Below are 22,937 nucleotides of genomic sequence, written 5' to 3' on the forward strand. Positions count from 1 at the left end.
TTCCAGAACTTTCCACTGCCTGGGAACGTGGTAGGGAGGAACACAAATGTGAACAGAATTGTAGGTCTGATAGTATTTCGTGTTCATGGATCTGCTGTTCTGGGAAGGATGGAGCAGTCTTAAGGACTGGAAACAGGGCATTCTCCCTTATACACTTCGTTGCTGCCTCCTGCACATAAGATAGTAGGGACCTACACATGAAAATAAAAGTGGGATGACTAAATCTAGTTGATCAGTTCAAATAATTGCTTTCAGAAAAAATAGTGATAATATTGGTTTGTTTTTGTAGAACTGACTGTCTGGAGTACAGAAAGTATGAGAATGGAATATGTACAGGAATTTTGTCAAGCATAAAGGAATATTCTGAGCAGCTTAAAGACATGGTGACTTTCTATCTAGGCTGTAGTTTCACATTTGAGAAGGCAGTCCAGAAGGTTGGCATTCCTGTTCGAAATGTTGAGCAGAAATGTAATGTAAGCATGTACAAGGTAAGAACAGAGGAGGTATGAAATTACATATGGTTCAGATACCATTATATCTGCAAAACCTAGTACTAAAGCTTACTTCCTGGCAGATTTCAAATAGACAATATTAAGAAAAAGGAGCTATAGATCAGTTTTCAGTAATTGTAGAACATAATTAGCTCTGGAAAAAAAGTGAGTTTGTATTTTACATTGGATGATCATTTTTATATTCTGAATGAAATAAGCAAATATCATTATTCTCATGCTGAACCCATTTTTTAACTGCCACATCAAGAAAATGTATTTTCACCATACAATGGCACCCTAAGGAAAGCAGTTAAGAGGAGAAGGAGAAGAGAGGAGAGAAATTCCTTAGAAGGAAAAGGAGCAGATTGAAGAGAGAAAAAATGTTGGGGGCGAACAGATGTAGGCAGACTAGTTGAGCCTCCCAGAGGAACCCAGAAAGGAGGGAAGATTTTGGGGCGTAAGGAAGGAAGAAAAAGGAGATAAAGTTAGGGGTATTAGTAGGAAGGGGGAAAAAAACAGTGTACAGGTGTTTCAGATCACAGCAGAAGGCTGCAGGTGAGAATAGTTCTTTGTAGCCTGGACTGAGGACAAGTGGCAAGGCTGAAGAAAATGCTTATGTTATTTTGGTTGAAGGTAAACAATCCCAGTTACCTAATGTCTGACCCTAACTTGTGCAATAGCATACTTCAGTGTTTCTCAAACTGTGGGTCAAGAGGGTCCCCATTCATTTCAAAAAATTTTTTTAATATATTAGATTTGATGCTCTCACAGTAGGTGACTGCATTAGGGAAATGTTACAGACCTGTACTTTTAACAAGCTACTATGTATATACTTTTAATAATGATAGTAAGTGGGACTTACTCCTGGATAAGTGTGGGTAGGATTTCAGCCTAGGATTGTTAAAAATTTTCCTTCTTGATGATGTCACTTCTAGTCATGACATCACTTCCGATGGGTCCTGACAGATTCTCAAAAGGGTCCTGGTGCTAAATGTGTGAGAAACACTGGCATACTTTGTTTCCTTGCAGATTCTATGCAGTCTGGTAGGCGAAGGGGTCATGAGTGCCTTGTATAAGATTAAAATTAGCTGGTTATATCCTCTGCAACATGTGTTGCTTACTATTCCCCTAGCTTGCTCTCTCATTACATCTATGAGAGTTTGTTCATATATCCACAAAATATTGTTAATGTGTTAAACTTGTTTTATAAATTCTTCAAATGTATGTGATAACTTTGAAATGAAAATGTCTTCAAATAGTTCTGAATGCCCTAATAATTTTTTTTTAATTCTACCAGACTGCTGTGTCTTGTTGCAGTACCAGATATTTTCATTGCAATCTAGTGGTATCAATGAGACCTGTTCCTAAAGACAAATTGGAAGTGGTTGTGAGAACCACCTGTCCAATGAAAAAATCGCATGGAGAACCTGTTCACATTGGTAGCCCTGGTTAGTGTTTTTTTTGTTGTTGTTTAAAAATTCTGTATGGGGTGAGGGGGACAAGCTCCAAATTGCAATGAGGTGCCATACATGAAACTAAGAGCCCAATCCTATTCTTTCCCTGGTGCTGATGCTGCCGCACCAAAAAGGCACGCACTGTATTCAGCAGGAGGCAAATCAGGAGGCTTTGAAGGGGAAAGGTGAATTATTTCCCCTTACCCCTCTGTAAGCTTCCTGCTCTACATTGGGTGTTCTTGCACCTGCTCTTTAGCTTGTGCTCATCAGAGGAGAAGAAAAAGAGGGGATAGGATCCAGCATGTGCCATTGCTGTGGCATCTGCGACCTCCCCATCTTGTTCTGCCCACTGTCCTCATTGCTGCCCTCTAGCATTATGTTATTTTCAGCCGCATTTCCTTGTCGCTGCCCTCCAGGGGTGTATTGTTTTCAGCCCTCCATCCCACTTCCTGTTAGCACTTCCTGTTAGCTTTTTCAGACAGCACAGAGACAGCTAGACACAGGAGACAGGGACAGCAGCATTCAGAGGCAGATAAGTCATTTGCACAATGGGAGGGGATTTGTGAACTGCTTTTTGTAGGGTTCACTGCTGTCTGTGTTTTCAGTTATCCGCAGTGGCAGCAGATACAGGGGATACCTGTACTTGTGAAAAACAACATATTGAAAGAAGAAAAATGTAAAGGGTCATAACTCTAGGAGAAATGCAAAGTTTCATATATACCTGTCCACAAATGGGTTTTAAATGCTATTTTAAATGTTACAATAGTAATACAGTATTATTGGGTTTTCATTAACTTTTTATGATTACTACCATTGCTGCAATATTAATGCATTTTTATCATTTATGACAGGTTTGTTAGGTATTCAAGATCTTTCAAAACCAGATTATGGTGATGTGGTACAGGCTCATCCTGGAGATGTTCCCGTCTTTTGGGCCTGTGGGGTAACAGGGGTGGAAGCCATCAGCAATTGCAGTATGTATATAGGAAGAATTAACACAATATAAATAATATTTGTTCTCCTTTTGATTGTCCATATATTCTCCCATGGGATGTCCCAGAGCTCAACCTAGAAAAACCTCTGAAGAATGCTAAGGCTCTTTCTTTTTCCTATTTGACTTTAACAGAGTGGTTTGGAGTAGTTCCATGGTTCCCAAACTGGTGGGTGGCAACCCACCAGCCAGGGAAAGCCCTGTCACTGGCTCCTTAAGGGATGGGAAGGAGACAACACAGCAATGCTGTTGCCAGGATTGCACTGCTGCTAGGAGTAAAAGTGGGTTTTTTTAATGTACTGTGCACAGCGCTGGCCTCCCAGGGGGTCGTGGGAAGCCCACAGATGCCTCTGCAGGACTCCCCAAGCATCTGGATGTCTCAAAATAGAGTTTGTGACCCACTTCTGGTTTCGCTATCACAGACTGAAAGTGGGTCATTGTCTTTTCCCACACAAAGACTTAGGTGGTTCCCAACCTCAAGGAGAGCCACTGGAGTTAATTTTGAAAGAAATATATATATTAGTCAAAGTACCCTTATAACTGCCTTGCACAATCAAAACTCAAAGACTGCTAAATTACTTACCAATGTATGCTGAATGTCATTATCCCAGAGGTTTATTTGGCCATACCTGATGGGATTTCCCAAATGCTGATGGGATTTCCCAAAAGAAAGAGGACAAAAAACTTTAGAGTCAGACTACCTAGCAGTCCATGGAACACCAGCCCTCCATTAGCCAGGCTCTGCCCCAGGATCTTGGACATCAGTCTGCTGCCTGAAACTTGGCCCTAACCTCATAAGATGAAGGTGGCTGGGGAAGATCAGCCTGCATGTGACAGGTGACATGTGGACCAGGAATCCAATGGGATTACAAGAAAATAAAGGGTGGAAGTTATGCCCTACTGCTCCAAATGTGGTAGAATGCTGCTGCAGGAATACGAAGAAACTGTTGTCTGACATTGTGCCCTCCCTGGACCCTAAGAGCCAAAGACTTCTATAAAAGCTTGATTGAGATACAGGCCGGAACATATGAGAATAAATATGCATGGTCCAATTACAATGGATCAATTCAATTTCATCTTAGAGCATATAATTATATTAATGCAAAAAGCAAGTACAAAGTGGAAAGGAAAATCACAGCACAATGAAACTGTCATACGATGATACATTTTGTTTTCATGTCTATATATTGTAGAAGAAGTCCTAAGCAATGCAAATGTACTTGAAGCTCAGTTGTTAGGATCTTCAGTACTGAGATATCTGCGTGCTGTCCCTTTTGGTGTGGGGGGAATTTCCTTGTTCAATGGATCCTTCAGATGGAGCATAAGAGATGGGGATACATGAAATATGTACTGAACATCAAATTGGTGTTTGGCAAGTGACTTCTTGCCTTCCATTTCTGCTCTACTTGTTTTTTCTCTTCTTCATTTTTAGAGATTTCCTAGACATAAGAACCTTGATCTTGAAAACCCTTTTTAAATTATTAAACACTGGAATATTTTGGATACAGAAGTGAGCTTTCAGACCTGTCCTTTGTGTTACTTATTTTATCCTGTTCTTAATAGCAAGCTTGCCCTGATTCTCAGAGCTGAGATTTTCAGCTCTTATGTTATTGACTGTTGTGAGTTCTTGATCTGTTTAGCACACCAGTAGCAACACCTGCCCTTCTTCAACCACCATTTGCATTATTGTCTCAAGAGCTGCAATCCTGTGCACTCTTATCTGGAAACAAGTTCTAGTGAAATCAAGAATTTTTAGTATGTTATCATGGGGAAGATGAAAGTGTTCCCTCCCTTGCATCCCTGATTTAAAGCATTACCCATGAAGAACTATGATTTTTTTTTCTCTTTAGCCTACTGAAAATTTGTCTCTTTCAGAATCTTTGCTAGCTTTTACCCATGCTCCTGGCTGCATGTTTATCACTGATTTGAAAGATGAAGATGCTGCAGCTGATCACGGCAAAGAAATTCCTGAAGTCTTTTGTATTTCTCAGAATCCTTTGCATTATAGCATCACATCAGCAAGGACTGTACAAAAAATCAGATGTCTAGAAGACATGATTGGAATAGATCCAGGTAAAAGCAAAGAAAGAGCAACAAATTGCATTGGTGCTCTTGTCTGATTTATATTATACATTTAGAATTGTAAATATCTCTAGTGCTAGAGATGTGTAAGAGTCCAGTTCCAGACTAGTGATTGTGTGTGCTGAAACATACATGAGTAATTAATTCCAATCCACTGGAATTCTTTACTACAAAACAATAGAAATAGTTTAGTAAGTCAGAAATTAAATTCAAGGCTTAAATGCACAGGTTTTAACTCTAGTCTACTGTCTTTGCTTTCCCTAATTTTTTGCAGAAAATATATGAAAAGGGTATTTTCAGTGTCGATAAGAAATAGGTCGAAGAGCAATAGGAAGCAAAATAAATCATTTTTGCAAAAACTGCACCATCCAAACTTGAATTATGTTTGGATTATGGGCTTGAATTATGTCATAGACAGGAGAAAGAATCAATATATAGCAATGAAATTTTCTTCTCTGCTCTCTTAAATTGTTTCTCTTGTATTCACTATAGGCTAGTCTTTACTTGAAGGATACAGGTGAATTTTCCAATAGCTAAACATTGTAATAGCAAAACAATGTGTTTAGGAAAGATCTTAAAATTTCAAAAAGTTATTCTGTCTGTCTTTAGGGGACAGAGGTGTGAAGCATTTGTGTCTTCAAGATGAACTTCTGAAGGCATGTCTCTCCTTGTCACATGCTCAATCAGTCTTGATTACCACTGGATTTCCTACCCACTTTCAGTATGAGCCCCCTGAAGAGAATGATGGACCTCCAGGAGCCATTGCAATGGCAGCCATGTTGACAGCCATGGGGAAAAATGTTGCAATAGTGTCTGATCAAAGAGCTTTGAATTTGAATCAGAAAATCATAAAGGAAGCTGTTGAACAAGGTAAGATGTGCAGTTTTGTGTTGATAAAAATTGTTACTTTTTTTTAAAATAACTTTTCTGTTAATTTTGAAAACACTGTTTTTGCTTTCATCGTGGATAGAAGACACAAGTTTTTGGGGACTTAAAAGGCCACTTTTTCAGATATCGTAAATTAGAGCTGGACAAAATGTTATCTTAGTCATGGAGATACTACTGAAAAATGACACTTTCTTGGAAAATTCTCTCCTTTCTGCCATAACGTATAAAATAGTAATTTCATCACTAGGGTTCCCTGAAAGTATTACTTGTATGTTATGAGAATTACATGCATTCTGGAGATAACTACCCATTCCACCAGCACCTAAAGTTACTGCTCAGGAATGTCTCGTTCCAAAAGGAGACATCCATAGATCAGTGACACAAGCAGAAACACATGGATCCTTTGAGGTTAAGTGATACTCCTGCACCCTCTAAACTTAAATCTGAAAATGAAATGTGCCAGTTTTAACTAAAAGAGAAAGTGTGCCTCAGCTATCAGAAGTTTGAAAACGCTAGAGATGACAGCAGATCAAGACTTGAGGGGATTTGGAAACAAAGTCCTACACAGTTCCTAAAAAGCTAAGGCAAAATTCATCTGAAATTTGGACGCAGTTTATAACAACTTAACCATCAGCCTGTCCTCCCTTGCCAGTCTTCCCCCACACTTTCCAAGCAAACCTATTCTTGAAGAGGAAGAAAGAACTCGAAACAGGACTCCTAGGCAATATATAGTGCAGTTTACACTAATTTAATAATATCACCAAATCTAAATCAGTTTGCTTAAAAATTAGGCATAATCTAGGCAAAGTTAAGAATGTTTTAAGGCCCACTTATTTTAATTAGTGGGAGGAGAGGGAAGTTAAACATGCATTTAACTCTTTCTCTCATTGCAGTCAGGCTTATAAGTACTTAATGGTTGAATTACATCCTGATGATTGTGCAAATAAATGCATATTTAAAGCATCTTTGTACACTATTGCTTCTGTTTTGAGGCAATTGCAAAGTGTCCCAGACAGTAGACAGATAAAATGAGCAACTGGTAACATATTTTCATGACTAGGCAATAATACCGTTATTCTGGGATTCTTGCTCTTTTTCTTCTAAATGCACTCTATCTCCGTACGTTCTAGGGATACTGGAGACACCAGTCCCTGTAATTAGCTATCGTCATGATTCTGCTGATTCAGCTTTGTTGTTTTTGTGTGAAGATGGAAATCCAGAAAAGCCCAGGTAAGAAAGCAAAAACAAAGAAATCCCAAGCCAAGGAAGCAGTACGCAGTATTATTATCTCCTGGCAATACTCCTGGTTGTTTTCAGGCATTTTTGTTATGGAAGGTTGTACAGATTGTGCAGAAATTTGAAGGGAAAGGAAGAAATACAAACAGGGAGCTGAAAGAATATTTAATACAAAGAGGAATAACCTTACCTAAGCATAGAAGTGCAGAAGGAATGGGAAACAATCGTAAGCAGGTAAGCAGTTGTAAATCTCTTACAGCATAATCCTAAAGGTGGCACCATCGCGGGGTGCACTGGTGCCAAAGCGGCAACCACTACATCCTTCAGCACCCCCCTCCTCTGGGCAAAGCCCCAAGCCCCGCAGTGGAGCTTCTCAAGTCTGTGCCAGCTATTTTGCCAGTGCAGACTTAAGAAACTCCATGTCAGGCCTACTAGCTTGACCTGGTGTTCAGGATCTGGCGGAACAGATCTCCACTGGTCCCACTCCACTCCTGCGCCAGTTCCTCCCCCTGCCCTGTCTCCCCCAGCCCCAGAATACTTCCCCCTCTATCCCCAAGGTTCTTACCACTGCCTGAAGCTCTTACCTAGCTCCACATAGCATCCAGCTGGCATTGGGTTCAGCACCTGCACTGACTTAGCACAGGGTGTCACAGTAATGCCTTACAGCATGTTTGCGACACTCAGCACTGGCAGTACACTTGTACCGCTGGTGCTAAAGAACTCAGGATTGGCCTCTTATTCTTTTATAAATCTCAGTATTCACCACTCTTCCTTCTGGCTCCTTCTCCTCCATGGCTTACAGAAGGAGCAAGAAAGTAGAGGGTTGAATACTGGGACTGGTCAAAGTTTAGGAAACACTATAATATAACAGTAATACTGTACTAATAATTGAAGCTCAGTTCTGCCTATATATGCTTATTAGTAACCTCAGTATTATGCTAATTTGAAGAGTAGGTTAGAACAGAGGTTGTGTCTTGTAATGCCTGAAATGTGTACACAATTAACTTTTAAATAAAATCACATTTTCGTGTGGTTGACTTGTCCAGTTTGGCTTTCAAAAGAAATACTAGATGAAGCAACACTATCTGCTAACAGCATCAGACCAAAATTTTAATGCCTCATGTTAAAAGCATCATATTATTTTTTCTTCTAACTAGATTTAGTCACCTTGTGGCAATAGAGCGTACTGGGATGGCAGCCGATGGCAATTATTATAATGCAAGGAAAATAAATATTAAGCATTTGGTGGATCCCATTGATGAACTCTTTCTAGCTGCAGGCAGTATATCAGGAATTACTACAACAGGTAAGTGTGATGTCATCTTTCTTCAGGGGCCAGGTGAGTATATCACTAATATTACATACTAACTGGAAGAATGGGTGGTAACGGGGGGGGGTTAGATCAGGCCTGGGAGGGTTGCAAGATTGGCGATCCTCCTTCTCAGGTCAATGCAGACTTGCACTAGCGATTGAGCTCTTGCACCAGCGATTAAGCTGCAAGAGTTGACCCATAGTAGCTGCTAGGGCTTACCCCGAGGCGACATCCAGCAGCCAAAAATTTACAATCGCAAACTGGAAGTGGGTCGCAGTCACTATTTTCATATATTCTGAGGTTTGGGAAGCCCTGCAGAGGTATCTGTGAACTCCCCACACCACCCAGAAGGCTGGCACTGCCCTGGTAATTTTTTTTTAAAAATCTTTTCATCTCAGGTGGCAGTGCAGTCTTGGCGATTGCTTCACTGCCTTTGCCTCTCCCCTACAAACACTTATAGCAGCACCCAAACTCCCAGAGACTTTGGGAATCAATGCACTACACCATCCTGGCATGTGTGGATAGCCTAGCAATGTTGGTACCTCTATCCTGAAATACTCTGGATAATATATTATTATAGTTTCATGTTGTAGTCAAGACTGAATGGCACCTCTTCTTGGCTGGTCTGCTTAGTCCAGTCTGACCTTTCAATTTGAGTGAAAGAGTCACCTGATTTTCTAGCCTTTTTTGTTTTTAGTTTATCTTTTGCATTTTATGAGTTTTGATAAAGTTTACTACAAGAAGCTTGCTCAAGATTGGCAAGGCTCTTTCCATTTATCTTGAAGGAATTGCACCAAACTGATATGAAGACGGGCAAGGTAAAGGCTGTAAACTACTTTTAATGATAATAGATTTCCATGTTTTGTCTTTGTATTAGTTTGTCGTTTGATGAACTATTGATGTTGGTGAACTATTGAATCCTTAGCTGGCCATGAATATCTTGCCTTTAACCTTTAGAAAAGAATCATCACTTTAACAATATATAAAATATGACATCTTAAGTACTATGCTTACATATCTAAAAGGAGAACTCTTCAACAGATGGAGTGTATGGGGGAGTGTTGAAGTGTCCTTTAACAACAAAATTAGTAAAGCTGTTAATAAGCTAAATTGGGCAGTGATGAAATGGGTTGCCCGTATCAGTCCTGTCAGTCATGAACTTGACCATAACTTTGAACAAATGTGAGAAATGGTAAATTTAGGAGGCAGATATGTAATGTTGGGATTACTTCTACCAGCAATTTAACTTCATAAAATTTGTGACCATTAAATTCACCATCCATGTTAAAATTTAGTTCTATATAAGTTTGAAATGCAGTTCACTAAGATAATGGCGCCTGGAACAGCGGGGAAGAAGAGGTCACCAGGGACATCCCATGGTGCCCCTGTGAATTCGCCGCTGCATCCTCAGGTACTGCAGCACACAGTTTGGGTACCACAAAACAGCAATGTGATCAACAACATTGACGTTTATCAAACAGAATGGTTTGAGCATGAGATCAAGAAGTGATGTCTTGTTTGGGTGCGCTGCTCTGCAGGATATCTTTTTGTGACAAACCTGCACCCATATCTGGATAAGAGGAGACTAGCTATTTATTCTTATGACTCATTGAGATTAATTATGGGATTATAAATAAGTGGGACTTACTTCTGAGTAGACATGCAGAGGATTAGACTGTTAATTAGTAAATTAATTTAACTGATCTGCAGTTATAAAAAAAAGTTATTTAAAAGTATTAGGGCATAATCCTATCCAACTTTTCAGCACATATGCAGCCACGAGGTAAGGGAGCAAATGACAAGCTCTCCATGACTTTCCCCTCCCCACTACAGGGTGCAGCACATGCCCCATTGGCATGGCTGCATCAGTGCTGGAAAATTGGATAGGATTGGACCCATGCTGTATCTATGATTACTAATAATAATAAAATAAACAAGCATGATATTTACTGTACCTTTTTCCATTTTAATTTAGGCATTGGGGATGGAGGAAATGAACTGGGAATGGGAAAAGTAAAAGAAGCCGTAAAGAAGCACATTAAAAATGGGGATGTTATAGCTTGTGATGTTGCTGCTGATTTTACCATCGTTGCAGGTAAATCCCAGATTAAACTGGAAGGGGGGAACCTGTATGAAAATGGAACACTTGCAATGTACTTTAATTTTGTTGTACACATTCTAATCATTTTACAAGTATCTGTTGGCAAGTATGCATCAAGTAATCCTCAATGCCTGTGTGTGCTTTGCCTTGTTTCCATTCTCTTAATAAATTTTGTAGTATTTAGAAAAGATAAATGAACAAAGTAGTAGCGGTAGTGAAGAACCTGTAAAACTGAAGAAGTCACAATTGAGGCCTGCATGGCATCATAAAGCTAGCACAGGAGCTCCTCCAGTATTGTCAATTTGCCCTTTACAAGTCATCATATAGTAGGATGAGCCCCTGGCAGCTGGCTTAAGACCTTAACCCATCAACTCTCACTACATTTTTTCCCTTGAGATTTAAAAATACAGGTGGAGAAATAAGCAAAACAAATTCTGCCTGTTTCTAATTTTTTTGGGGGGGAGGGGAAGAGTCACATGTAACTATCAGATGTGACCTCTGTGAACATCTTGGAACCTGTGCAAGATGCAGATTTGCAGACTGCTTCCATACTCCACTGAATTACTGAAATGTAATGTACTGTATGTATGTAATGTAATGTAATGTACTGAATTACTGAAATGAAATGCATTACTGAAATGTAACATTAAAAGCAGCTCCCCCAAGTCTTGTTGTTCTAAACAATGTTAACAAAGTACAGTTGTGCCTCGGTATCCATGGGGCTTCTGTTTCCAGAACCCTTGCAGATGTTGAAACCCATGGATAATCAAATCCACAGGTCTTGGCACCCAACCCTCCAAATCATAAAGTTTTAAACGTGTAATATTTCTGAGCATGTTTCTGTTGTTTAAAACATTAGCTCCTCTTAAACAAGATTCTTTTCCTGAAGTGTAGGATTGTTTGTAATATCACCAGCTGCACGACGGGCAAAAATATAGGAGATAAAGTTTTCAGTGTCAAAGACGTTGGATTCCTTTTGTATTTGATTGACTCATGGCCCACTCCTTATCTGCACTGTTGTGACTCTGCACTGGCGGGCAGCCCAATACTGAGATACCTGGGGCGCGCAGCTGCAGCAGCGCTGAGAATGGCTGCCACTGCATCCTGCACGCCTCAGCCTTCCGCGGGCTGCACCTCGGGAGAAGGGGACTTTTGTCCCCTTCTCCCAAATAAGGGAAGTAGCTACTCACTTTACTGCCGACCAAAAGGTCAGCGCTAAGGTAAAGCCAATCATGTAGGGCGCTGAGCCCTACGCGAACGGACAGAATCCAGTGGAGTGGAGCACCAACAACCCGCCTCCCTGCTCCACCCTCTCTCCACCCCCTGCCTCCCTGTCATGCCTCCCCCCTCCCCAGAATGCCTCTTCCCCGCCCCCTGCCCCACCCCCACTTACCATGCTGCAGCTCAGCAGTCTTGAGACTGTCGAGCAGCTGAGGCTAGGCGCCTACCCGGCACTTGCCTAGCACTGGGCTAGCGCAGGCAGTAGCCTGGTGGTAGACTCGCAGATGTGCCTTATGGCACGTTTGCGGCAGTGCGCAGCAGCATGAAGCTATTGCACTGATTGGGCACTGAGTGGCCTACACCTTATCCAGCATAGGTTAGGAGCAGACTGGAGGTTGCCTTGGAGTAAGTGGATATTTTAGCCCTTACCCCATGTCAAGCCCCAAACTGTTAAATGGGGCTACTTGAATCTGCCCCAGGTATTTAGCTTGTGCAAGTCCAAGAAGCCCCATGTAGGGCTTCCAGGACCAGAATAGGATATGGCGGAAGCCTCCTCTGCTGATCCCACCCCCTCTTGGGCCAGTGTCACCCTCCTATTCCTCTCTCCCCCATCCAGAAATGCCCCCTCCTGGCCTCAATTCCACCCTGACTCTGCGCCGCTCAGTGCAGTACTTGCCTCCACTGGTGGCCGCAGGTCGAGATACAGCATTGGAAGGATGGTTGCAGGCCTTCCTGCTGGTGCTGCTTACATGCACATCATCACAAATATGTTTTGCAGCGCTAGCAAAGCTGTAATTGTTTGATCACATTTGAAAACGGGGCCATAGAGTTAAAAATGTTTGATCAGATTCCTCAAGATTTTTTTTAACCCAAGTTCAGACACCAACTTTAACTTATTCAGACTTTTGAACATATTTAGATAAATTTCTTGCAGAATAATCTCAGGCTTTTTGACTTGCAGTGCAACTTTATAAAATGAATACAAGGAAAATTATTTATTTTATGATTTTTTTAAAAGGCTTTTGAACACAAGTATGTTCAATAGGATACAAAACTAGAAATACAACGTTAATGATACAATTGAAAGCTGAGGCTTGATTAATGAACCATTCACTTTGGGATTCACTTCTGTTCAGAAGACTTTGGTTGTGGTTGAGGTTCAAGGCAAGAGATTTCAGGGTTGGGTTGACCTCTGGTTGACTGCAAAAACCTCCCTGAACTAGGTTTTACTTTTAAGTTTGATTCAGTTCCCTATTTAAAATGTTTGTATTCTCTTTCATGACTTTTTTCTCTTACAGGAGTTTCTAACTGGGGAGGCTATGCTGTTGCTTGTGCACTGTATATCCTTAATAACTGTAAAATACATGACCGCTATCTAAGAAAAGCTGTTGGATTTTCAAAGCTGTCCAAGAAAACAGGATGGGCAGCATCAGCACTTCCATCTGTGGCGAAGGTATTCTTTTTGAAAAAGTTTACAGAGAAAGATTTTCATGGGATACTGAACTTTTTCCTTCTAGGTTGAAGTGTCTACTATAAGCCAAAGCCAGATGTAGAAATTTTCACTGTTGTGATCATTTAGTGAGAAATTAAGTAGCTCCCATGAAATGACTAGGGGACTACAGACTATAGTATAATTACCATTTTCTGCAACGATTCTGGCATTTGACAATTGTTGCATCAGGTCTTTAACATGAGTAGACCATTTTTTAAATTCCCCTGATATCCTTGTCAAGTGGTATCATATTGTCACCTGCCTCCTTTTTCTCCTAAGAAAATCTGGTCACTCCTCTGATTTCTGCATCTAACTTTCCTAGCTAGTTGCTCTTCTTTGTCACTGCTTCACTTTGAATTCATTCTGGCTTATCAGGGAAACAGAAAGTTCCACTGAGAAAATCTCTCTTGGAACACCAAAATTGCATAACACTCTGTAGCACAGACATATCAGTGCTATAGACTCCTTTATTGTTTTGATTTTTGTTCAGACACTCTTGAGTTCAGCTTTGTGGGGAAAAATTTGCTGAGGACAGCATTGCTTCATCCTTTAATAAATTAGCAATAACTGATGCATTCCATCAGCCTCCAAAATCAGAGAGTTTTACAACATAGGAGAGATTTAAACTGGGGTCTCATAAGGTCTACTCCAACATTCTGTCTGGTACCCCAAGCTGGTTCACCACTACACTACGCTGGAGAGGTGTGTGTTTAATGTCACACTTGCTAACCTTTCTAGCTAGAACCTTCTCTTCTCAATGTGTCTCTCCTATCTTTGCCTTTTTTGCTATCCCCTTGCTCATGCATTTCCCTGCTTTGGCACACTATTATCTCCAATATTTCAGTGTACAGGCTTTCGCTATAAGCTCTGTATAAACCCTATATGCTTCAGACTTTGCATATTGTCCCAAAAGCATCAGAAACATAGGAGGGGAGAGCACCTGTAGTTTGGGCATATGAATACTTGACACTGAAGATGAGATGTCAGGTTTCAGCACTGTAAGCAACATTACTGTGTGAGCTCTTCTACTTGAAAATAATTTCAGTGAGAGATTGCAAAGGACCACAGTTTCAGACTTGATTCCCAAGATGCCTTTTATGTTTCTTAGTCAAGCCCTCACAATAATTACATAAAGTTTCAGTGCAGAAGATTTTATAGTTAATAACAACTCTGTAGAGGAAAAGAAAATTAAAATTTCCCTGGCTCTTACAAACTCCAACAATAAACAGTGAATCAGTTTTTCCTGAACTTCAACACCATGCTCCATTAGAGTAAAAAAAATCAACAACACATGAATCTAAATTTCATATACTTTATTGCTTGTTGAACATTTCCTCCCAAATGCAGGTGTTTTTACTAGCCTGGCCAAGTGCCCAGTTATGACAAAGGAGTACAAAACTACCTATCCATTTCACTCTCTATGTCTGTATTAATAAACTCATTCAATGCTTCTCCAGAGAGTTCAGTGCCAAGTTTATGTACACATTCTAGTTACATTATTAGGCTTAGTGCTGAGTAACAGCCCAATCCTGTGCATGTCTACTCAGAAGTAAGTCCCATTAGAGTCAATGGGGCTTACTCCCAGGAAAGTGTGGATAGGATTGGGGTGTAGATGAGTTGACTCTTTGCAGCTTTATATCCTAGTCCTGGACACTTACATGTAGCTGTCACAATAAATGTAAGCACCTGACAGTATTCCAAAGACTGCTATGGATAATCTACTCCCTTATCACAAAACTATTTGGAAGTTACATCTGATCCCAGCTGGAGTAGGCTAACTGGATTTTACACTAGTATCAAAGTTGGTGTAGCTGATGTCACCTAATATTCTAGTACCTAAGCAAATGGTTATGCAACCGTTTCTCAGAGGCTACAGTTAACACCCATTCTGTTTTTCAGGTTTTGCTAAGATTATCCTATCAGCTCTTTGGTCTCACATGGCATCATCTCTATTTTGTATTTTGTTAGTTTAATGAAAATTATGCAGGTTTCTGAATATAGATTACTGAATGAATTTGAGAGAATTTCATAGTCTTCATTTCTTTAAACAAAGAGAATTTTGAGATAGTGGCCTAAAATACTGTGTCACAAATCTCTTCCTTTCTTCTGTCTGTGTACTAAACTCTGGGCATATTGATATACATCAGGCATAGTGGTGACCATAGAAGCTGATTATACAATCTCAAGAGTTTTGTCTGTCTTTTCTCTGTTTATACATATTTCACCTACGTCTACTGCTATGGCAACAGAATTTATAAAAATGAATGACTGGAATCCTGAATGATGTCACAGTGCAGCACAATGAGTGCATTGATAATGTGCTGTGGTTTACTTTATAAATTTATTTTAATGTATTTACGTAATTTATTTTCTAGGAAGAAAAGTTGTTGAACATATTACGGCAGCACCAAGTCCGTAGTGGAAAAACTGCTAGTTTGGAAATGGAAGTGGATGGTCTGCCATTCTATGACACTCATTCGCTTATGATTGAGAAACTTCTTGAGGAAACTCTGAAATAACTTTCCTCTAGCAAGTGATGGTCTACATTGCTATGCTGACAACCCTACCATCCTTAGATCAGCAAATGTATCATACACCTGAATTGGGTGGAATGTACTACGAACAACTCACTTAAAGGGCATCTGCATTCAGAAAGTATTATATAAATGTTCAATGTTATTTGTATTATTTTTTTCTGAAAGGGATTTGGGTCCTTGTTGCGTATTTACAATACATCTGGGCCCTGTTGCGTATATGCAATATTGATGGCTTAAATTGGGATTGAATTGGGTAGTAGCATAACAAAGTAGGGAGAAGTCACACAGTTGTCAATCAAAGGATTTAACAACAACAGTACAGTGGTGCCTCGCAAGATGAAATTAATTCGTTCTGCGAGTCGTTTCGTATTGCAAAATTTTCGTCTTGCAAAGCGCAATGTAAAACAAAACCAAAAAAAGCAATAAAATTCGTCTTGCAAAGCATGGCCATAGAAAAATTCGTCTTGCGAGTCACCAAAGAAATCACAAAACGCTTTCGTCTTGTACGAGGCATTCGTCTTGTGAGGCATCACTGTATTTATATATCGCTTTTCAACAAAAAGTTCACAAAGCAGTTTAAGCTAATTGAGTTATACATAGCTATATGATCAAGGATTCCTGGTAGATTTAGCTCCTTCAGAAGCATCTGGTGATCACTAAAAATAAATTATGGTTTGCATATGGCTAATGTCAGATGTACCTACATTAGCCACCACGTCAGTTCTTGATAGGTCAGGATAGGGCATTTTCTCTTGAGAACATTTGGGAGATGGGGTGGTATGAGGTGTTGACAGGCATAATATGTTAAATGAATAGAATAATAAAAAGATGCTTTTTAATATCTCCATACTTTTAAATATATAACACTACAATCTATGCAGAGGTGATTTATGATACAGAGAACTGGAATTATTTCAAAGCTAAGGAACCTAAAGTAGTCAAAACATGTTTCTGAGATCGCTGCTGTTTACCCATGGTACTGTTGTTCCAAGATAAAAGAAAGTTATATTGCCTCTGGATTCTGTAATCATACTAAGGGCACAATCCTAACAATCCTGTAAAGCACGTTTGTGCCTCCTCGTGTGTTGGCTGGGCCGGCACAGGGATGTGCGCTAGCCCACAGAGGCTGCATCCAGCTTCTGCGCCGACATGGAGAGGGAAGGCTGCACTAGGTGAGGGGAGGGTGGGTGGAGGGCATTCTAGGGGGCAGGCAGGGAGCAGGAGGCTGGGCTGGGACCTGGCAGTTATGACGGATCCCAACCCTGTTGCCTGAGCAGCATCAAGTAACTCCAAGCCACTCCCTTCTCCTTGGACTTGTGTCACCTCCTGAGTTGGCACAAGTCCGAAGAGACCCATTGGTGCTATGGTGACTTACCTGGGGGTAAGGGACAGAGTTTCCTCTTGACTCCAGCTGAGCCGATTCTGGCCCCAGTCTTGCGCTGGATAGCCTCCTGCCCTGCCTGTTCCAGTGCAAAATAGGATTGCACTGTAATACATTAATGCAGCGTTACTCAAACCTTGAGGGAGCTTTACTTCCTCAGTAAGTTCTTGTGGGCAGGGGCTAGGGCAGTGAGGCAGTCCCCAGGATCATGTTGCTAATGGGGCAGGGGGGTGATTTCCATGATGTAGGGCTGCAGCAGTCTGTAGGAGCTGCAGGGAGCCCTGTGCAGCCCTCCACTGCACTCCCCAACGCTTGGCATGTTCAATCATAGCAGGCTCAAAGCACCTCCTGCAAAACAGAAGTGCTTTGCACCCACTTTCGTTGCAGATTCTAAGAGTTGGCGAGTGCTGCAGGGGGCTGCACAGGGCTCCCCACCCCTCCTGCAGCCTGCTGCAGCCCTACATCGTTCAAAGTAAGTGGAAAGCATACCCCCTCACCTCCCTTAGGGACACAGTCCTGGGGATTGCATAGCTCCCTCCCTCCCCTTCCCCCGCCTCTTAAAGGGATGGAGAAAGCGTCACACAAACTGGTGAGTCGCGATCCACCAGTTTGAGAGCCACTGCATTAATATAAATTTGTACAGACTTCTAGCTTTATCATGTTGAATGAATTTATTAGAAGTGTGGTTTCTCTGATCTAGACATCCTTCACCTGGGCCCTTATCTGCCAAATCCCAAATTAAATCTAGAATTGAGACTATAGCTAGTCAGTGCACTCTTGCAAGAATTCAGCTGCCCAATTTTACAGACTAAGAAAACACACGTTGTTAAATAGCTCTCTAAACAAAGACCTACCCTCTGATAGACTAAGGATGCCCACCTTTAAGTAAAATCCAACATGATCATTTTGTAGAGTTTTCTTTTTAACAGTCTGCATTTGTGTGGAATGGGTAGTAGATAATTCCCAACACTATTTTTTTTTTTGTATCCTTTATATCAGTGGTTCTCACACATTTAGCACTGGGACCCACTTTTTAGAATGAAAATCTGTCAGGACCCACCAAAAATAATTTCATGACCAGAAGTGGCATTGTCAAGCAGGAAAATTATTAATAACCCTAGGCTGCAATCCTACCCACACTTACTCAGGAGTAAGTCCCATTTACTATCATTGTTAAAAGCATATACATAGTAGCCTGTTAAATGTACAGATCTGTAACATTTCCCCAAGTACAATCACATACCATGGTAGCATCAAGTCTAATATAGTAAAAATAAAATATTGAAATGAATGGGGACCCACCTGAAATTGACTTGTGACCCACCTAGTGGGTCCCAACCCACAGTTTGAGAAACACTGCTTTATATATAAATAGAAGAAAAATATTTTTAACTGCCTTAAATAGATGTTTGTATTATTTCAGGTTTCATGAGTTCTTGCTCAGTTACATGGTCCTAACAAAAGTTCTCTTATTTGCCTTGATAGCTGCCAAAAGCAGAAGTAATTTTACAGAAATGAATGTTTCTTGTTACCATGGCTGTGACCAGCTTGAAATTAATATTACAGAAAACACAGGCCTACAAAATTGAGGGTCAGAAAAGTTTCTCCCAAAATTTATGGTGATTTGATATGAATTGGAGGTGCCGATTCCACAAATGGCATCCGTTTTGCCCTATTATGTCTAGTTTTGGAGACATGGCATAGCCTCTTTAGTGAATGGTTCAAGCAGCTTCCTCATGAGGAAGCCATGGTGTAGGCTTCCTCATGAGGAAGCTGCTTGAACTATTCACTAAAGAGGCTATGCCATGTCTCCAAAACTAGACATAATAGGGCAAAACGGATGCCATTTGTGGAATCAGCACCCCAAATATACCCAGGAATTGGTGTAATGTTTAAGAAAGCAAAATGTGTGTTGGCCTGTGAAATGAATGTTGCTCTGACTACTTGGATGTTGTTTCCATTACAATCATGTTCCTGTTATGGTCTTTTTCTTAATAAAGATAAATGTAAAAATGACATTCAGAATGAGTGAGTCTCTGTGAAGGTGAGAGAGCTGAAGACTAAGTATCAGTGTGGCTCCACACTGTCAATAGGTTCACAGTATATCCCCTAAGACCATTTTAGGCTCTGGGGTGTAAACACCCCATCAGTCCTCCTTTATGCTTTTTGAGAAGCATGAATTTATTCTTGTGTCTATGTGAAAGACTCCTGCTGTTTCCTAAAGACAATTGTTACATAATAGACCATATGTTCTTGAGTAGATGAAGGATAATAGAGAAAGTGTAATTATCAAAGTATTCTGTGATGGTTCAGGGGACTTTCTTTTGGTGACTCTGAATATCATTGCGGAATCACAACATCTCCCAGTTCATTTCTCTGAAGAAGACAAGTATGTAAGTCTTATAGTACTTTCGGTAAGCCTCTAGAATATCCATATGCTAGTTTTCTGTAAATGTGAACTGTCACTGTCTCCACGTTAACTGTAACAGTCATTTTGGAAGGATAAAGTATATGACACCATGCTAGTGAATCTACAAGAATCCTTGTTTTTATGACTACCCGACTAGACAGTGTATTTCAATCAGATGATTCAATCAGATGTATTGCAATGGCCTTGTAGAAGAAATCAGGATGTTCCAGTGGTCATTTGTTAGAAACACTGAAGTTGAGTCAGATACAAATATTTGTTTAATTTGCAAATTTGAAGTGCTTGAATAAAAGATGTTTAAATATTGATGGGCTGCCTAATCCTAACTGAACTGCCCACGCTGCAATGCAGTGGTATCAAAAAGGCCACCTGTATCCAGGTCAAGGCAACAAGGCTGCGGGGGTTCTCCCTGAGGTGCCTGACTTTCAGGCCTGGGGAGGGAGATAGGATTGGGTGTCACCAATCTCACCCCTCCTCCCAGGACCCAAGCTGCCAATTCCCTCCTCCCCACTGTGTGCTACTCAGAGCAGCTTTTACCTGCTCCGGTATGCATTCTCCTCGAATCTGGTGCTAGCGAGACAGCGCAGTGCTTCTACTTGCACAGCTCTGCTACCTACAGCTCAGCGCTTCTACCAGCTAGGCTTTTGCAACATGCTTTACAGCACATCTGCAACAGTCTAGACTGGTGCTACAGCTGCTTAGGATTGTGCCAGTCATCTTAATTTAAACCTTGTGTGTGCTTTACACTGTCATGGCCATGGCCACATCAGCAGCTGCCAGTAAACATGTGTTTTATATTCCCCTTCTCAACTCTATTGCATGCAGACAATGTTGGCCCATGACCTCAGAAAGGCAGTTAGGGTGGAGTAATTTGGGAAAAGAATTACAAGAGAGCAAAATAAAACAAAACTATGACCTAGAGATAAATGCACGTCTCCGGTCCTTGGCCCAGAGTAGCACTTTGCTTCAAAAAATGACTAAGTATACTCTTAAGCTAAACAAAGTTGATCCTCTTCTTGTGTAAGAGATATTGTGTTGGCAATATATTTTAGCATATTACATCAAGGTCAGCTTTTATATTGCCAGATATTCATTTCTATACTTGATACCTGTGATGTTGATGGGGATGTTTTCCAAATGCGAAAATCTAAGCTGAGTCCACTGGAATCTTTTTGTACCTTTTATTTTAATTACCAGTTAAATGCCTTACTCAATAGGTAGCAGTCTGCACTCTTTTAATCCCACAATGGTCCTCATCTAATCTTGAGAGTTTGAATCCACAGCTGTAGTTTTTCATTTTGAATGAAAATACAAACAAGTTTAGTGCCTGTTTGGCAGTTCTCAAAATGTGTTTAACCCAAAGAGTAAGCTTTCTGGAACAGTGTTTTGTGGGAGTTCTCTTAAGAATGCCTTTAATGAAGTGTGCTAATACAAATTTCTTTCCTTAGAACTGGTTGTGGGGAAAAAAGATTAAAGGGCTTCAAATATAGATTGACAGACAGAATAGCACCCTATCTGGTCTTTTAAAAAATATTCTGCAGGCAGCCTTTTAATGCTATACTTTGATTGTCCTGTCAATCACTCATTCACTGTTTCCAGATTAACAAATCCAGAACATTAATATTTTTATTTCCACATCCGGTCATCAGACTGAACAGCAAATTTTGTATGTCTAAAGCTGTACAAAGTCAGCAATATCCATAGGGTGGATAAATAATAGTCTATTTTATATCACTACTTGCATTGCGGAAAAACTCTTAAAGACTTTAAAGGAATGAAGGCATTCCTATGTAGAAAGAAAGATATTGACATAGCACAGTTGATTTTTCTTAAACCATAGTCTTTTATATGGTATAATAATTCCCAAACTTTTATACTTCATAAAGAGAAGTGGGTAAGCACATGTATGGAGCCTTCAGACCACACTTCCTTTGGGAAAAGTTTTGGTTGATGCTTCTTCCATTTCATTACCATGGCATTTATTTAACAAGTTTGTATCCAACTCAGACTGTTCTCTGAGTTTTCTGACAGTTTCTGGAGTACTCAGCTGGTAGGATTCCTTGGTTTCTATCTGTTTGCATCTTAGGCATTTTAAACAAGTGTCTCTTATTTTGGCAAAGTCCTGGTAGGTGTTCTCACTGGAAAAGCAGTATAATATTGGGTCTGCAATACAGTTAAAAGTGGTCAGCAGGAGAGAAATATGGTAGGTGTTAAAGATTCTGCCAGCAAATTCACAGCTTTTCTCAAAGATGCTGCGAATCAACAACAGAACATGATATGGTCCAAAGCAAACCAAGAAAATAATAATTGTGCTCGATACCAGACGTTTAATCTGAATCTTCTTCTTCTTCTGTGTACCATGGCTCTTGCGGACCACTCGCAAAATGCCATAGTAGGAAAAAAGCAGCAGGGAAAATGGGAAGAGGAATCCGGCAGTGAAACGATAATAATTGATGTTGTGCTCCCAGTCTTTGATGGGGTAATGCTCAAAGCACACCACATGGCTCTCCCAGTCTTTTGTCACTTCACCATGTGTAAATATAAAACAACATGTTAGAATTTCTTTGGCCCAAACCACAGTGCTCACCACCATTGCAGCTTTCATCGTGCGACACTGATGGAAACGGAAAGGGTGGACCACTGCTAGGTAACGGTCAACTGAGATGCAGCAGAGGAAGCCCACACTGATATAGATGTTTTCATAGAGGAGAATGCCACAGATTTTGCACAGGAGTTCATTATAGGTCCAATTGTCATGCTGTAAGACATACTGAAGCCAAAAGGGTAGGGAGAAGATGTATAACAGGTCTGCTATGGTCAAATTGCAAAGGTATATTCCCAATTCATTCTTTACTCTAACCTGCAGGTAGCAATAGTACAATGAGAGACAGTTGGCTGGGAGTCCCACTACAAATACAAGTATGTATATCACAGGTGATAACGTTTGATGTATATCATGATTAATGCTGCAGTTCACGGTATGATTGTCCATCACATCCCCTGAAAGGTTCTCCATCTTCTGCATTCAGCAACTATAGATGTTTCAGTAGGGCAGGCATAAACCTTTTTTGCCATTTCATAATTTCTCTGTTTTCTTCATACTAATGTCATTATTTGTAAAGACCTGCAAGGGGAAAAAAAAAATCACACAGTGAAAATCTACACACACACACACACAAACTGCAATCCAGAATATTTTTTTCATAGCATCTATAATTCTACCTGTTCTAGCTTTCTTCCAGTTTCAGACTTGGAAAAGGAAAACATAAATTTCGAGATAAAGAATGCATGATGTCATAGTGATGTCATGACCACTTCCGTGG

At 40.5% G+C, this 22,937-nt stretch overlaps 2 protein-coding genes across 5 annotated transcripts in view; one reads left to right on the forward strand and one right to left on the reverse strand.

The window, feature by feature from the left end:
• DGLUCY (D-glutamate cyclase) overlaps positions 1–15,944 on the forward strand; it is a 31,049-nt gene extending 15,105 nt beyond the window's left edge. For all 4 annotated transcript variants that reach the window (XM_066628413.1, XM_066628422.1, XM_066628404.1 and 1 more), the window contains 10 exons: positions 290–488; positions 1,789–1,939; positions 2,797–2,919; positions 4,812–5,009; positions 5,628–5,888; positions 7,037–7,136; positions 8,300–8,448; positions 10,430–10,549; positions 13,075–13,229; positions 15,644–15,944. In XM_066628413.1, the coding sequence (XP_066484510.1) occupies positions 381–488; positions 1,789–1,939; positions 2,797–2,919; positions 4,812–5,009; positions 5,628–5,888; positions 7,037–7,136; positions 8,300–8,448; positions 10,430–10,549; positions 13,075–13,229; positions 15,644–15,787 (1,509 nt within the window). In that variant the 5' untranslated portion in view covers positions 290–380 and the 3' untranslated portion in view covers positions 15,788–15,944. The remainder of the gene's footprint in view (positions 1–289; positions 489–1,788; positions 1,940–2,796; positions 2,920–4,811; positions 5,010–5,627; positions 5,889–7,036; positions 7,137–8,299; positions 8,449–10,429; positions 10,550–13,074; positions 13,230–15,643) is intronic.
• Positions 15,945–21,529: 5,585 nt separating this feature from the next.
• On the reverse strand, positions 21,530–22,630 carry GPR68 (G protein-coupled receptor 68). Its single transcript, XM_066612160.1, has one exon. It carries the CDS (start codon positions 22,628–22,630, stop codon positions 21,530–21,532), a length of 1,101 nt encoding a protein of 366 aa, XP_066468257.1.
• Positions 22,631–22,937: the final 307 nt, after the last annotated feature.

The sequence above is a fragment of the Tiliqua scincoides genome, chromosome 1 (assembly GCF_035046505.1).
Source record: "Tiliqua scincoides isolate rTilSci1 chromosome 1, rTilSci1.hap2, whole genome shotgun sequence".
Classification (NCBI taxonomy): Eukaryota; Metazoa; Chordata; class Lepidosauria; order Squamata; family Scincidae; genus Tiliqua; species Tiliqua scincoides.

What these genes read in the sequence shown, in the direction of transcription:
- GPR68 (XM_066612160.1), bottom strand. Translation starts at nt 22,630, where the DNA reads ATGGAGAACCTTTCAGGGGATGTGATGGACAATCATACCGTGAACTGC.